Source organism: Falco peregrinus, chromosome 9 (genome assembly GCF_023634155.1).
Source record: "Falco peregrinus isolate bFalPer1 chromosome 9, bFalPer1.pri, whole genome shotgun sequence".
Taxonomy (NCBI): domain Eukaryota; kingdom Metazoa; phylum Chordata; class Aves; order Falconiformes; family Falconidae; genus Falco; species Falco peregrinus.
This window is the reverse complement of record NC_073729.1, coordinates 26,057,859-26,074,076: the sequence shown is the minus strand read 5'-3', so window position 1 is coordinate 26,074,076 and position 16,218 is coordinate 26,057,859. Positions and strand designations below refer to the sequence as shown.

At 42.4% G+C, this 16,218-nt stretch overlaps 1 protein-coding gene across 1 annotated transcript in view; it reads right to left on the bottom strand.

The window, feature by feature from the left end:
• The window catches only part of TAF4 (TATA-box binding protein associated factor 4), a 39,924-nt gene extending 23,946 nt beyond the window's left edge, over positions 1 to 15,978 (bottom strand). Inside the window, exons 1-2 of the mRNA XM_055814318.1 lie at positions 15,618 to 15,978; positions 12,559 to 13,647 (exon numbers count right to left, since the gene is read on the bottom strand). Of these exons, the coding sequence (XP_055670293.1) occupies positions 12,559 to 13,647; positions 15,618 to 15,933 (1,405 nt within the window). The 5' untranslated portion in view covers positions 15,934 to 15,978. The remainder of the gene's footprint in view (positions 1 to 12,558; positions 13,648 to 15,617) is intronic.
• Positions 15,979 to 16,218: the final 240 nt, after the last annotated feature.

The window sequence follows — 16,218 nt, the reverse complement described above, 5'->3', positions numbered from 1 at the left end:
TCATAAAGTCCACTGACATCAACAAATCTTCAAACCCTAACTAGATTTGCCAGAGAAGTTCACCAAGAGGTTATCTTAACGTCAAAGCAGTTTGTGCCTTAAGCTCTCAAGCACATACTCATTTGTGGCAAGATGCTGCAAACATTTGACATGGCGAAAAAAATATCTGACAGCAACCATAAGCAGGCTGTGCCGTATTAGCAGAAGAAAGCTTTATAATAGCATCCCTTCTGCATTGTCAGAAGAGATTCTGTTGCAACAAAAGGAAAGCAAGCGTGTGTAAGGTTATGCAAGTTGGTATCATATACACCACAAAACCCATATCAAGCAAAGGGGATGAGTCAATGCTCTGCAGATGACTGGATCAGGCAAACAGAGACTCTGGAATGGCAAAATCTTTTTAAAAGGACAAAGTTTCTAGGATTTTCCCAATACAAAAAAGCTGGAATACTGGAGAGACAGCTGGAGAAAAGGATAGCTGCCTATACAAACTACAGGAAGAACTTCCAGCAGCAGTGATGTACGTGATATGGCCCCTTATTGCAGAAAAGAAAATACCCTGGTATGACATCAATGCTGTCCAACAATCCACCATTCCTCCTCTTATGGTAACTGAACTGCCTGGAAAAGTTCTCACTCTATAGGAACGGAAGGCCAGGAAATGGGGAAAGAACCAGTGCTAGTCCACCGCAGCTCCATGAAAATCTGGGTAATTAAGGGAATCTTCCCTAATACAAGACAACTTTTAGCAGATTTAGAATTACTTACGTATGTCAAAGAACATCTGTAATAAACCAGCAGACGCATAGCAGCTCATGAAGGACAATTTATACACCAACTCAAGAGAAACAGCAATTGCTAATCAAGATGCACAACACAGAACTTAGAATGGCAACACAGCTGTGGATTAGATGTTATTGAAGACACAGTATTTTGTACTTGATAAGAGATGTGCACCACCACATTAGATACACTGTATTAGTTTACATGCTTGGAACCTCAGGTGATCTGTGCTGCACAACAAATCCAGAAAACTTCTACCTGAACTTTCTTGCCAAAGTCTTTGACACCATCAGTAATCCAGGTTCTTGAACTTCATGAACAAGCGTGGCTGGTTTGTGACTTGTGTAAAGGCTTCTTAGCTCCACAAGGATAACCATCGTGCTTATGGAGAAGTCTACACAGTGCTGGTACCAGCTCCAGCAAGCCAGCTTGTTGAAAATGAGCCCACAGCTACCTGTGAGTTCACCTGCTGCACACGACTTGCACTGCACTGGCACAGATGAGGTCAGCCTGCACGAACTGAGCTAGCAGTAGATACGTTCCCTGCTAAGTTGCAGGTCTACAGGCCATAAAAGAGCCAGGTGGTGACAGAGCTGTCCAGCACACTGGAGCAACCCAAGATACTGTACCAGATCCCCTCGCTTCTTGTTTCAGAGTAATGGGCGCCCTAAAGCAATGAATGCTGAGGCTCTGCACACACTCGTATTGAGAGCACACAGCCCAGGCTGCACCGAACACATCTTAAGGGTGCCTGTTAAATGTTCAGCACCTTTTGTGTTTAAGGTGAGCTACAACTTGGCATGAAAAAACATGACCGTCAGGTGTTGCTTCAGAGCACCTCTAATACAAAGCACTTGGAGTCTCTCCTGACAGGCACTAAACATTACACCGTAGTGAAGATTGGCATGGCACAGAGTTTTGGACAAGAACTTACAAGATCGACAAAAGCACATCACTTCTTCCGCTTTTCAGCTCACGTCACTCTGGAATCAAGTAAAATCTTAGCCAGATACAATGCCTAAAAGTTTTGGTACAGCATTAGTTTATTTTCTACAGCACCCTGCTTCATTTGCCTGTCATTACTCTCCCCATATGCCCAATCTGCAAACACAGATCACAGATCATAACTAACGGTTATGGTCTGTGAAATACTAAATCTTGAACAGCTGATTTACGATTATCACCAACACAGATGAAAGATACATTCTCAAAAAATGTCAAAAATCCTGACTGGAGTGCACAGAAAATGTATTTTGTACAGACCAAAGTACACAAGTTCACATTATGAAAAATTGCTTTTGCTTCTTCTTACTAAAGAGTCAACAGACAAAAGAAATTCAACTTCATAGTAAAAGTTTTTGCTTACTCTTATTATGCAAGAAAACAGTTTCAAGCTACAGAATTCAACTGTACTGTCTAAAAAGTGAAGTGAATCATTTGTACATTATTGATTCACAAGTCCTTTCAGAATTCAGTTAAAGGAAAAATGTCATGCTGGAGTGCCAAAAAGCCATTGTATTTAGCAGTGATCCCAAATGGAAAAAAAATCTTACCTGCTCAGTTGAGAAGGTGTGTAAGAAGTGTTCTGGGAAGTATGTCATTTTATACAGCAACAATTGACAAATGCTTCAACAACAATGTCACTTGAAACTATTTTTACTTTTCTGGAAAGCTGTGTTCCTTGAAAGTGTGTTAACATTCCTTTCTAGTCAAGCATACAAAGCCAAAACACCGGAGTGCTCTGTCAAACTGCAACCCAATCATCACACCAATCTGTCTTTAGCCTGATGCAGAAAGATCTAAGAAAAACACTGTCAAGAGCTGAACCGATTACTTTAATTATTGATCTCAAAGTGATTCAGATTTAGCTCTGCCATTAATTTCAATATGCTTATATCAAGCAACAACGCAGTTATACCAAAATCAGATTTCTTTTTCGAGAAAGGAAGACAGAAAATAAAAATGTCACTAATTCTTTTGATCTGTTATTCTAAATAGGAGATTGAAAAACTCAACTAAATCTTCATTTCTGGCAGTTTGTCTATATCGAGGCATATCAACATTAGTGCTGTTCAAGCACCTGATGAAATGGGAATGGGCAAGCTACTTTGCATTTACCACAGTCTGCACACAAATAGTTAATGAGGAATACTGCATTAAATCCACAGTATTCTCCTTCAAAAAGCAACACCCTAAAACAAGTACATGAAAAGTGATAAAAAACTCATTCGTTTAGTTTGTCCCCACTGTGAATGCCCTACCCTAGGTATACACCATTTGTAAGGTGTAAAAACTCTTTCACCTTTTCACCCGGAGCTATGGAGACCCGATGTCAGACAATTCCAGCCGACTGACAGCTACACCCAGGGCAGCCTCGGTGGAAACGTTCCCTTCAGATCCTCCCCTGCAGAGGCAGCCTGCGATTTTACGACTCTCTCGCTGCCGGTACAGAAGTTACTCTGCTTTGAGAGTATGCCAAGCGCTATGCCTGTGAGTTCGAATACAAAGTATCAACATGGACATGACGTTACACGTCATTTGGCTGACAGCAACATTTATTAAATAGCACTGCTGCTTCAGTTAGGCTGAACACAGAAGTATTTTCACACCTATGAGCTTTTAAACAAAATAAAGTCTCGTTTTGATTTTTACCAACCATCAAATGCACAGTCCTGAGTAATGACTAAGCTTAATGACTGGGTATGACTAACACATAAATAATTAGTGCTTTCTCTCCCCCTCCCCCATGGAGGAAAGCAAAGGAAAGAAAACCAAATAATACACTGGGAAAAAAAGGAAGAATGAAAGGAAATAAGAGGTTCATGGCATGAACACTTGTCTCTTCTTCCAATCTACCCTTGCTACTACTGCAAACATAACTGCATCTATGTTTATTAAAAACTAACAGCTCCTCATGCTTTTCTATAGACTTCTGCAGAGTTTAGCCACCCCCAGCCTTCCTACTCCAGATGTCTTCTTCTGACTTGTTCCACTGATCCCTCAGCAAACACTCTTCTGGCCACCTCCATTGACTCTTTTGCTACAGATGCTGCAACTCCTCCGTGCTGCTCCTTGGAGTTGGTACTTCTGACTCATGTGAGTACAACTGGTCCCACTCGCCACACCACCACTTAACGCTGAACGCACCTGATGTTATTACATTCTGAGGGACGAACTAAATTTAACCCTCCCTTACAGAAATATTTGATTAATGAACTGAAGGAAGGTGTGAAGACAGCTTACTACAGCCTTGCTGCCCCCCCAGACCATTTAAGAAAGACTAGAGCATGACACAACACCTCATTGCTTAGTTTTTGTTTATACTCTGGTATCTAGAGCACAGATTTTTCAACTGAATTTATACTGGTTGTCTGTACAGAGCCTACCCAGCATGTGCTTTATTCTGTACAAAGTACTGTGGTGCTTTTAACATTTTAAAAACTTTAAGTTCAACACTCCCAGAAGTTACAATGGTAAGTTAGATCATTTTTACTAGACAAGCTTACTTGATTCAATACAGATCTTCAAACAGTCACACTAGCCGTGTAAAATAATACATCACACTGGTGCAAGTTTTGTGTTATTAGTTGTCAAGGCACTGGCTACAACATGTTACTGAAAAAATATTTTAGAAATGCATTTTAAGGAAAAAAGCATCAAAATTAAAAGATACAGGGTGTTCATAATTTACAGTTCAAATTTATAAACAAGAGTTCTGCACTGACAAGAAGTTACTCAATTTTTATCAATATACTTTTCCAAATCCCACAAAAAGAGCTTGGCAACAGAGCCAAACCTTGCACTAAATCCTGTACAAATACACAGTAAAAGCACTGTCCCTGGGTAAAAGGATTTATAACTTATTTATGCACTTTGCTGAGAATCAGCTTTTTATGGTCAAAGTGTAACTTTCTGATCACTGGTAATACAAGTGCAGAAACTCTTATTTTCAAAACGTTATTTCCAGGCTGACAACAGTTGCAGAGCCAAAGACTATCTGCATTTGTACAATGCCTTATGACAGCTCTACTGAGGTGCCGAACAGATCTCACTGCAGAAACAGGATGCAGTTTTATCAATTCCTTATGATTATCACCTCTTTCTCGATTATTGATAATCTATACCATTATATAGTGATGATAATCAAGGTTTTACTCTCCCCCATAACAGTCTGTATTTTTACAACCCTTAATAAAAGACATAAATAAGGCCTCAAGGACAATTATTTCCGTTTACATTAAATACTGCGCTAAAGACACCTGAAGAAAATTACTCCAAGACAGGAGATTTTGTGGTAAAAACTTGGCTCTCAGTTCCTTGAGACACCCGTACCTCCAGAAGACAACGAGCATTTCTGGAAGGAAGTTACCACAGAACAGAACCAGGGTAAAAGTTTCCAGATTAAGCTAAGGTTAAACTGTCCTAAAAGGTAAATAAAAACTAAAATAAAAATAAAGTTAAAAAAAAATTGCTCTATTCATGCGTCCATGGCCTCAATGGAAAAAAGCTTCATTAATCTGAAATATGAGTGACTGCACAGTCTTTACACCTGTTTAATTACAGCCTGGTCTGTGTACAGATTTTACGCTTCTCTCAACATTTGAGCTGGAAATGGGACGATTTTGTCACAATAATTTAGTAGTACAAGCTCCAGTGTGGACACAACTATATCATTGTAAAAGATACTTACTGTATAAGCTGTTTTCCTTCTCTTACGAGGAAGCAGTAGGCAAGAAGGCTGATACAGCAAAAACTGTATCCAAACAAGAAAGAGGTTTCTTGGAAGTTGTAAAACCTATCAGTATAAATACACTACAACATTTTGCATTGAGACAAGACCTTAATTAGTTTAAAACGAAATTCAAGTTAACGTATTAACAACTTATAACAACACAAAAACAAAGCCAGAATATCCCTACAGCCACTGCCTCTGTAAAACAACTGTGTGCAATCTGTCAAAGGGATAAAGACGTACCGAGGCTTCGGTCCCAGACGTGCACCAGGGAAACTTCGGCAACATCCACAGATCACAAAACTATTTGTACACAGGAACATCCCTGTGGCCATGCACAGTAAAAGCCCTTTGTAACTTGTGAGCACCACATACTCTCTCTCTATAGAGAGTCTGGCGTTCATTCACATGTAGCTTTACAGATCATAATACAACTGAATACTAATTACAACTAAAAATTCCTTTCTCTCATTGTCTTCAGTTGCGAGAAACACAACTTTCAAAATTATTTTTTCATCCCACTACCTCTTCAAATCTTTCACAAGAGATAATATGCCTAACATAAAAAAGTTAAACTTGCTAACACTTCCTGTCTTCCAAGTGGCAGAAGCCTTCTTTTTAGCATCGACCAATGGCATCAAATTCAAGGAGCAGATTCAGACAGATAAACGGAGTTACAAACATTCATAAAGCTTCAACACAGAGAACAATCCTGACAAGAGTAGTTATTTTCAGGTAAAAATGCTCATTTCAAGTATTTCTGTCAAAAACTGCATATAGTAACAACAAAAAAAGTTTAACATATTGTGTTCTTAAGTGACTTCTATGTCCCGGTTCCTACTAAGCAGACTCTTAGTATTAGACCACACTTTTTTTTATTTTGTAAGAACCGAAAGCAAGCTTTCCATGAGCCAGTATCTTCTCTTTGTTAAAACACAGTTAGGCTAGTATCAGTATTTTCAACCCCATTCCTGAAATACTTCATACGCTTTCTTAGGACTCTTTTTACACATCATTTCCCAAACAGAGACGACAAACAATAGTGACAATTTACATACACCAAAATACTTAATTTAAAAAATTTGTGACACCTACTAATTTGTGTCTTATCACTGCCCAAAACTGTTGCATTTTCACCTCAGATTGCTAACTTTGCTGCAGCATCCTGTGTTACTAAGCGATTCAAGTCCTGGGCAGCATCCAAATTTGTGGTCCTCAAACCAAGGCGCTCCTTTCAGAAGTAACCCACATGAGTTTTCCATCTCTGGAAATCTATTTAGCTCACTGAACATAGAAACACCATGTAACTTCTAGAGGAGTAGAGTGCAAAATGGCTCAAAAGAAATAAATCACTCTCTTCTGGTGATTGACCAACAACCTCGATCATAAGCCTAGCGATACCCAAAAAAACCAGAAACACCAAGTGTAGACAGACATATGAAGCAAATCCACACATGCTCATCCAAAGGCTGTTAGGAACAACAGTATTTTCCATAACAGAACTGAACAATATGTAGTCAAAGTTAATAGCTTTCATACTTTAACGGAATTGCAATTATATTCCCATTAGAACCCATCGCTTAAAGAGACACTTATCAGATGTGCAAAGCATCTCATGACACTGACACTCATTTTAACAAAACCAAAAATAACTTCTTGCACAGCTCTGAGTTAAGTTCTTTGAGGTACAAAGCTAAGCATGCAGGATTCCTCAGTTATGAAAGTTTCAATAAGAACAAACACAACTTTCAGCCTGGTGACATATGGCAGATCTGATGTAGCAGATTTCAAATAAAGCGGAATGTTCCTTTTGCTGATGCATGACTTGAACATAAAATCCACCCCTCACCCAGAGGAGTGCTGCAGAAGAGATCCACAGTTATCTTTCAGAGAGAGAGATACCACTTTATGCGCCAAGTATAGGACTCCCAAGCTCTAATCTTGGCAAAATATCGATTCCCTCATGGCCTTGGGCAAGTCAGAACTTCTCTAACTTGCTCTTTCCCCCAGCTCTAAAGCAGAGTTCATACTACTTTATTTACCAACCACACAGGCATGTTGCAAGGATTAAGTTTTGTAAAAGGCTTTGAAAGTAAAACATACTATAAGTACTCTATGAAGCTCCTACTATCATTGTGCATTAGACATTATTTTAACAAAATAGAGCCATGCCAACACAGTTAACAGGCATAACATTGGCAGTACATGCAACATACAGGGAAACTATAATCAGGATATGTTTGAACTCGCTTACTAGTCAGTGAGAAATAGAAACAACTACATTCCACTACTTCATAGTATTTCTTCTGTTCCTTTCTGTATTTCTTGCATCATGGGAGTCCGTAGATTTCCTCATCTGTTTATATTCCTAGTTACTTTAGACACTTCTGGGGTAAGTTTCAAGTACACAGTAAGCCACCAAAGGATGAAGAAGTAACAAACTGTTTTACAATGAAAAGACTGTCTGATCCTTCTCAGTCTGCCACCTTTCTGCTTTTTCTATCCACTCTCTTTTGCCCAACAGCCTAGCACCCCAACTCCTTACTGAAGGAAACTGAACTGCTCCTGCAGACATTACTTTTCAGTGACTCCAGCTCCAAAAAGTATGACTGCTCAACTCGAAAGGATCCGAGTCCATGCTTTAAATTCAGTATGTGTTCAGGTAGTTCTCCCATCCTAAAGCCACTAGAATCAAGGCCTAAGACAGAATCCTTCTTGGATAGCTAACACAAGCTAAAAAATCATCAGTTTCTACAAAAGTTAAACTTCCATTAGCACCAAGTGAAGTTTACAGTCTCTAAGGCCACGAAGAAAACCTTGAACATGCGAATAGATGTAGTCCACTCCCCAGGGTCTGCAGATGTATATCACCAATGTTCTTCCAGGTCCCCTTTGCTTCTAGAAAGCACCAATAGTAAGTTTAAACCAACTGTAGGGGTCATCTGCATTAGTACTGCTCAGAACTCTGGAACATTCAATTTTTAAAGGAGCCCCATCAGTTCCTCAGTTGGGAAAGGGCCCATCTTGTAGCCACCACAGAAATGGCACAAGACACCCTCCAGAAAGAAAGTGATGAAGAAGTCTAGCCTCATCCCTGATCATCAGCTACTGGCAGATCCAACTGCGTTTTGTAAAGTAAAAAAGAAGTTTTATTATTAGATACAAAGCAAAGCAAATCTGTGATAGCAGTTCTACTACAGCTGCACAACTGCATTACTGCTAATGAAAATACTAGTCAGGATAGCAGAAGTTAAAAAAAAAAAAAAAAATTACATAAAGACAACCTACCCTACCTGCTATCTACAGACAGGACTATCACAGAATCATATTGGGGGGGTGGGAATAGTCTTTAGGATCAAGCTAGCAAATTTTCACAGTACCAACATTCACTCAGAAGGTAAAACAAAAGAGGGAGGGACAAGGGGAAGTGAAGGTTTCTAGATTTCAGTTTCACACAAGCTAGTAGAAAAAACTGTCCAGACCTACTAGCTCTATATTGTTCTTACTGTATACCTACAGCACTCTCCCCAACCTGCTCCTTTCTTTACACAGGCACCTTTAAAAGCTTATTATGAGATGCTCATACATAAAACTAAAGCAGAAGAGAGTAACAACCTAAAGCATCTGCAAGAACAGAAACCAAATCTTTGAACCCTCAGGTTGACAGCGCTGCTAAAGTAAGTGTAAGCTCATAGACATTGGTTTTGAAACCGTACTACAGCGTTGCTGAGAAGACAGTATTTTGAAAAGTGATTTCAAAGCACGCAAGTTTTGTCATTTTACAAGATGATCCTACCATGTGTCAGCAGTGACCTCTAAACATTTTAAGAACTCCTACACTGCAAAAGATTAATCTTAGGGCATAATCTCAGTTACACTTTTCTGCAGACTTTTCTGAGCATCTGTAAAGCAGTAAGTCAACGTTCTGCTGTTAACAAACTCACCGATTTTCCTACCCCTTATCATATTATTGTACACAACACATTTCACATTATTGCTTGAAGTACTTGGAAACAAAGAACTTCTTTTGAAACTGTGACTGAAAATAAATTGTATGATGTTGCATCTTTAAAGCACTATTGTATAAAGAGAAACTTGTGTCTCCATCCCCTAGAAAACCATCTGACAATATTTTTATGTCATTGCTAAGAAGCTGTAAGTAACATTATTTTTGGACCTTCATTACCTGGATCTGTCCAATTGGACCACCAAGTTCCAACATTGGCTCCTGAAGAAAAGCCTAAGCACAACAGTCCTCTTCCTCAAAGAGGTCAGAAGTGGCAAACCGTTATTAATGCACAGATACTCTGAATAGCCCAGTTTCTTTGAGAAGCGATACACCAGAATCCAGTAAGGTCACAACTACGGCCCATTAGCTCTTCCAGCATCTCTAACTTGGTCAGTCAACATTTGATGCCTTGATGTAATACAAAGCATTATTCTAAAAGTAATATATTTTAAAGAGCATTAATTGAGTTTATTTTCCAGATGTTCTTTTTAAAAGAACATTTAAAACCTTTCAAGGTTTCCAATTTTCAAGTCCCAGGTTAATAACACTTACTGACATTTTATATTCTGCTTTCCACACATGTGAAACTAACTGCATTTTGGAGAGCTAGAAACAGTAATTCAGGGTAAGAAAATAACTATAAAGCATGTGCTGCTTATCAGTCAAACCTTCCATAAGAATTTGCTTTCCAAGTGTCTGTAAATCTTGGTGTAGAAAGCAACACGTGCAGCATATGACCTGAAGCTATTTCCAGCACTAAACCTTACAAACCCCTATGAGCACGCACTACTAACTTTTAAAAACATAAACTTGTGAATGCAAATTTGATGCATACAGTAGATGCACAGCATACAAGCACTGCAATTGCAGCTTCATACTACCAAGCTGCCTTTAAAAATCTGGCTTATGATACTGTAATTTGAAATACGATTTCAAAAGCATACCCATCTATTCTGCTTTCACTATGAATGGACACTCACTCTACTACAGGTTACAGCAGCTGCACATGGCTAGACTTTCAGAGATGCTTAGCCCTTGCACCTGTGATACGTCTGTAAGAGCTCAACATCCATCAGGTTTTTAAGTATTGTGAAAGAAACGCTTCATGCAAAACACTTTCAAAGTCGGCTACTTGCACTAAGTATAAAAATGTAAACCAAAGCAATTTAAAAAAAAATAATAATCTGTTTCACTAAAAAAATCCTTTCCAATATTGTCCGTCTCATCACGCAAGAGCCCAATTTCCAATTTCTATGTATTCAGTCATGTATACTTGCTTATTTTAAAAGTCATGCTATTATTTTGAAGTTATAAATATTTTTTAAAGTGTAGGACAGACAAGAAAAGTGCTTAATAAAAAACCTGAAGTGTTTAGAACCTATATTGTTTTACTTTGATCTATCAAGACCTCCAAAGCAGCAATTTATGGTCCAATTATGCTTAAGGACTGGCAACGCTGCTTCTAAGAGTTGCACATTTCAGTGTGCTATGGCAGTTTGAAAACATCAGCTACCTGGAAAAAAGGTCCCACTGGACTCAACAGTAGCATTTTTCCCATAATCAGGTCTATAATGCAGTATTAGTAAAAATGTAGGTATACATGGCAATAGACTGTAAACGTGAAAAATCCTTTGATACACTGTGGCAATAAATAAATAAATAAGGCTTTTCCAGCCTATCAATCTAGGAGCTTCAAATTAAGCACTGGACTTTCAAGGTACAAGTTTTACTGCTATTTTTTTGAAGTAGTAACAGGTGCAATTTAAATTACTCTTATAGGGAATAATCTTCTATTAAAAAAACATATGAGGAATATTAATGCCAGTTGGAACTGAAGACACACAGAATGTTTGACAGACTTCATCAAACTACATGGCATCACATACCATAGATAGTGTATTACACAAAACAATGTCGTACAGTAACATAGTACAGCTTCTGATCTACCTTTTGTGACAGGTGCATTGTTTTAAGGTTGGTTAGGAGTTTCAGTAGAAATATTTTTATGAAGACCAATTGAAATAGATGATATACAAACCACCACTGATTTCATTTGGTACTAGCAGCAAAATTCAGTTAGTTGTTCTTTGTATACTGCCCTGAAAACAGTGAATAGTAAGAATACCTATTACTATATATTATTAAAAAGACAGGAAACTATGTGTAGGTTCACACAAGCATTTTCAGTTTTAAATGAACCTGGATGCAAGTACAAGCCTGGTTCAAAGTAACAGCAAATATATAGGCTTAAATCTCCAAATCTAGAAGGTATCTAAGGAGGGACTGAACAGTTCCTCAAAAAAGAAATGCTTCTCATCCCACTTTTTACCCACTCACTGAGCTCAGGACTAGATTGCTTGTCCAGAGGTGCTCAGCACTAAGCACGAGACTAGCTACTACAAAAGCTGCAACCCTAGACACAACAGGGTGAGGTAAGGACATAGGAAGACTGCCTTTTGTATCAGAACTCCAGTGACTAAAAAGATGATCATAAGCTTCAAATCTGCGAGTTTTTAAGTTAGACTCTGAAGATGTTTAAAGCAAAAGAAGGCAGTTTTCTTGTGTTGTATCTGCCGCTTCTCTATTCATGAGTGCTCTGTGGTACTGGGGGCATGCAGGGACAGAGAGGGAATTGAACAGCACGCAAAGGTTACACGAACTACTGACAAAACCGCCTTAAAAGTCAAAATGCCTTACGTGGAAATGAAATAGCAACACTTCATTTAATAATAAAAATATTCCATTGTCATGCTTTGGCAATTTGCAGCTTCATCTATACTCACATAGTAACAAAGACTCCAGGCAGAATTATTTTCAAATTATTACTGCTGAAAAGACTATTCCGTCACCCAAAATCAGATGCAAAGTAGTAGAATGCTACTACGCTACTACTCAAAACCAGATGATTCTCATTGTTAAATGTAATGCCTTTTCCACAACTCACAACTGAACAGCGAAAAAAATCTTATTTGGATCCCTTCCTCCCTGCAAGAAATAGACTTCCAAACTAAAACCCCTCGATCCTCTTACTTACCTGGTGGTAACTGAAAATTCTGAATGTTAGTTGGATTCTGAGGTGGCTGAGGCAAACGAGGTGCTAAAACTGTAGGAGTCAAAGTTGCTCTGATTCCACTCGTAGTTGCTGTTGGAGTCCTTGGCAGACTTTGTGCCACTGTATTGGCAGTGCCTTTAGCCATTCCAGTGGGGGTGCCAGGAGCTGCAGGAGGTATCCCACCAGGATTGGGAGCAACATTGGAGAGCCCAGCTTGCATAGTTTGCCCAATAATCATGTTACCCCCTGTAGTACTGGGCTGGCCACCAGTAGCCAGCGTCTGCTGTTGGGATACTGCCTGGACTATAGTTTTAGGAGACTCCGATTTGATGACCTGTGTGGCGGGAGCTGCTGGCACAGTGGAACCAGACTGGCTGTTCACAAGCGATGTCTGGAGGGAAACTCCAGATCCCACAGTGGCTGTAGCAACAGCAGGAAAACTCCCCACACTGATGGTTGAATTGATCACAGTATTGCTCCCGTTCTGAGTGGCTGCACCAGCTGCAGCTACTGTGGGTCCTGCGGTGTGAATCGGTGGCCTCACAAGCGTTACTGTAGGCGCCCCAGTTCCAATGCTTGGTGGTGGTTGCGAGGAGATAACTGTGGGCGAGGAGGAAGATGCAGAGGACACAGCAGTATTAAGGAAAGAAGTCTGGATGACAGTGTTGGAAGCCGATGGCAAAACAGCATTAACAGTATTTCCTTTCCCCACAGGTCCAGGTCCATTGTTAACGAGAGGGGCAACAGCAGGTGCAGAAGCAGGGTTAGCAGTCACAGGAGTCCCAGAGAAAGCAGCACTTCCTGTGTGGTGAGAATTCATCACCACGTTACTCCCATTCAAAGTTTGCACTGTTGTGGTCCCAATCTTGCCATTCCTGGTGGACAAGGCAGTTGCCATAGTGCTGATAACCACCGATTTGCCCTGACTGAGGGTCCCTGGAGCAGCAGTGACCTCAGATCCTCCTGCTACTGCAGTGGTGGTGCTGGTGCTCGTTGTGGTGGCTCCATCCAGAGCTGAAGTCTGGGACCTGGTGTTATGATTAATAACGCCCCCTTGCACTCCTCCTGCTCCTGCAAAACAACAAGAAGGTTAAACAGAAAGAACGAGCAAGAAGAGAGGTCCAGAGAAGACAGAATGTTCTCCCTCATCACCAAGTCTTCTCCATCTCCCAGGCAGCCCACCTGGAGCCAAGAAACGGGACAGGGAACAAAATGATCACAGCTTTGAAGACATTATCTCGAAGCCTCTAACTTCCCACCAAAGACTGGCATATTCAATATTAATTGTGACACCCTGCTTTCAACACTACAGTAAGACAAAACAGGGAAAACAGATTTGATACAAACCAAAGGAAGGGAGGAGGAAGACCACCTTAGACCTCTTTCCCCATTCTAGAACCTGACATAATGCTTAGCAACAGAAGTGCAATGGCAGAGAGGGCAAAACAGCAGTGGAGCACACATTAATAAGCCATGTTCCCTATGCCCTGCACATGTTACCCTCTAATCCTTTCATCTCCTACAGTTAGATCGGGAGGCTCAACAATGGCAAAACATGAAAAAGTAAAAGGAAAGAAAAACATTGGCCTGTCAAGGGAAGTAGTGCTGCAAGGCCTGGAGCAGGTTACCAGAAGAGCCCTCCACTTTATTACAGAATTTGTTCTTCCAGATCTGAAGTTCCCACAGCCAGAGATACTTAAAAATAAATAAATAAATAAAAAGCAAAGCTGGTTTCGAGAAGAGACAAGGTGATGTAGCTTCTTGTCCTGAATAATCCTCACGCCTCTTGACGAGAGGCCTGGTGTTACCACAAGTACAATCACACACAGTCCAGGTCCTGGCCCTAAGGAGACAGAAATGTGGAAAGAATAGTGACAGACAGATACAGAGATGCACGTTGTAAGGGTTAAGGAGATCCTCCTAGAAGAGCTTCATTAATCGTAACAGAGGGTCTGTAATATCTTCTTACACTTCAGCAACAAGAAAGCGAGCAAAAAAAGGAAATAAAAAGGGCGGGGGGGGGGTGGGGGGAGGAATTGCAGAGAGGTTCTGGGGAGGCATTTCTTTTAATTCCCCTGAAAAACAGCTTCCCTCCCTTGCCATGTAGTGAGCTCTTAGTCCCAGCCCTCACACTAGCCCCTCGCACCTTCACCACAGGGAGAGGGGGCACATTCATTCCCAGGGAGCTACCGGGGGCAGGCGGGCGGCAGAAGACGGTGTCGAGGTGGGGTGTCGTGGCCTGAATTCCCCCCCTTCCTGGGACCCGGTGTTGTGACAACACCCCCTTGAGGGCAGAGGAGGAACGGAGGTGTCGAATGCCCCCTCCAAGCCCCTGGAACAAGGGAGGGGGGTGGGGGAGGAATATCCAGGCGGGCAGATATGGGGGGGAAGCATTTTGAGGGACTTCCTCCCCTTGAAATCCCCCCTCGCTTCCTCCTCTACAGGAAATAGGTGTCATGATTAATAACACCCCCTTGCACTTCAGCAACAGAGAAGGGGGAGGGGAAGGAGCATTTACACAGACAGCTAAGGCGGCATTATCAAAAGGGAATCCCCCCCATAACCTCCCCCCCGGGGAAGGCAAGGGGGGCAGCCACAGGCGGCACGGGGGGCACAGCCGTTACCCAGGGGGTGGGCTCTGCCTCCCCCAGCCCCCCAGATCGAGAGAGCCCCTCTTACACTCCAGCAACAAGGGCAGGAAAAGCGGAGGGGACCGGCCGAGTCACGGACGGGCACTGCCGGCTGGTTCTGCGGGGAGGCTGCCCCCACACATGATAAAACACCCTCTCGTAAGCAGAGGCGAGGAGGGAAAATAAAGGGGAGGGCGCAGAGGCGCGGATACACACCGAGGGGGCATGCCGAGGGGAGGCTCTCCCCCATATGATCGATACCACCCTTTGCACTCCCGCTCCTGCCACAACGAGAAGGAGGAGAGAGGGAAAAGGGGGGAAAGCAGTGAGGGAAGGAGGCAGCCGGAGCTGGGGAGTGGGGGGAGGGGAGGGCCCCTCTCCCTCAGAGCCCCCCACCCCTGCCCATGTTACCTGCTTTTGTGATCTCTGGGGCACTCAGTCCCATCTTGCTGCTGCTGCTGCTCTCTGTCTGGGCATTAGCATTGCCTCCTACTACTACTCCTCCAGGGCTAGGGCTAGGGCTGCTGCTGCTACTGCTGCTGCTCACAACATGGTTCCCCAGCAGCCCCCCAGCGGCCCTCAGGGGCTCCTGCGCCTTGTGGTGCTGGTGGTGGTGGCCGGAGGCCGCCAGCTGGGACTCCAGGGAGCCCACCAGGTCGCTCACCACCTTCTCATCCACCTCCGTGTTCAGGAAAACCTCATCCAGCAGATCCGAGCCCGCCGCCATCTTTTTTTTGGAGGGTTCCTGTGAGCTGCTCCCTCCTCCCCCCCCTCCCCTTCCACTCCTCCCTCCCTCCCCCCACCCCACACACACACACTCCGTCGCCAACCGCGCACGCGCACGCCGCCAGCCTCACATCACCGGCCGGAGAGGGATTCCGCCCGCCGCTGATTGGCCGGCGGCCCTTTATAAAAGGCGGGGCAAATGGCTGCGAACGTTTAGTTGGGAGTCGGGCGGCAGCTGCGCGGCGGCGGCGCGGCGGCCGGGGGCGGCCGGGGGGCGGCGGGCTCG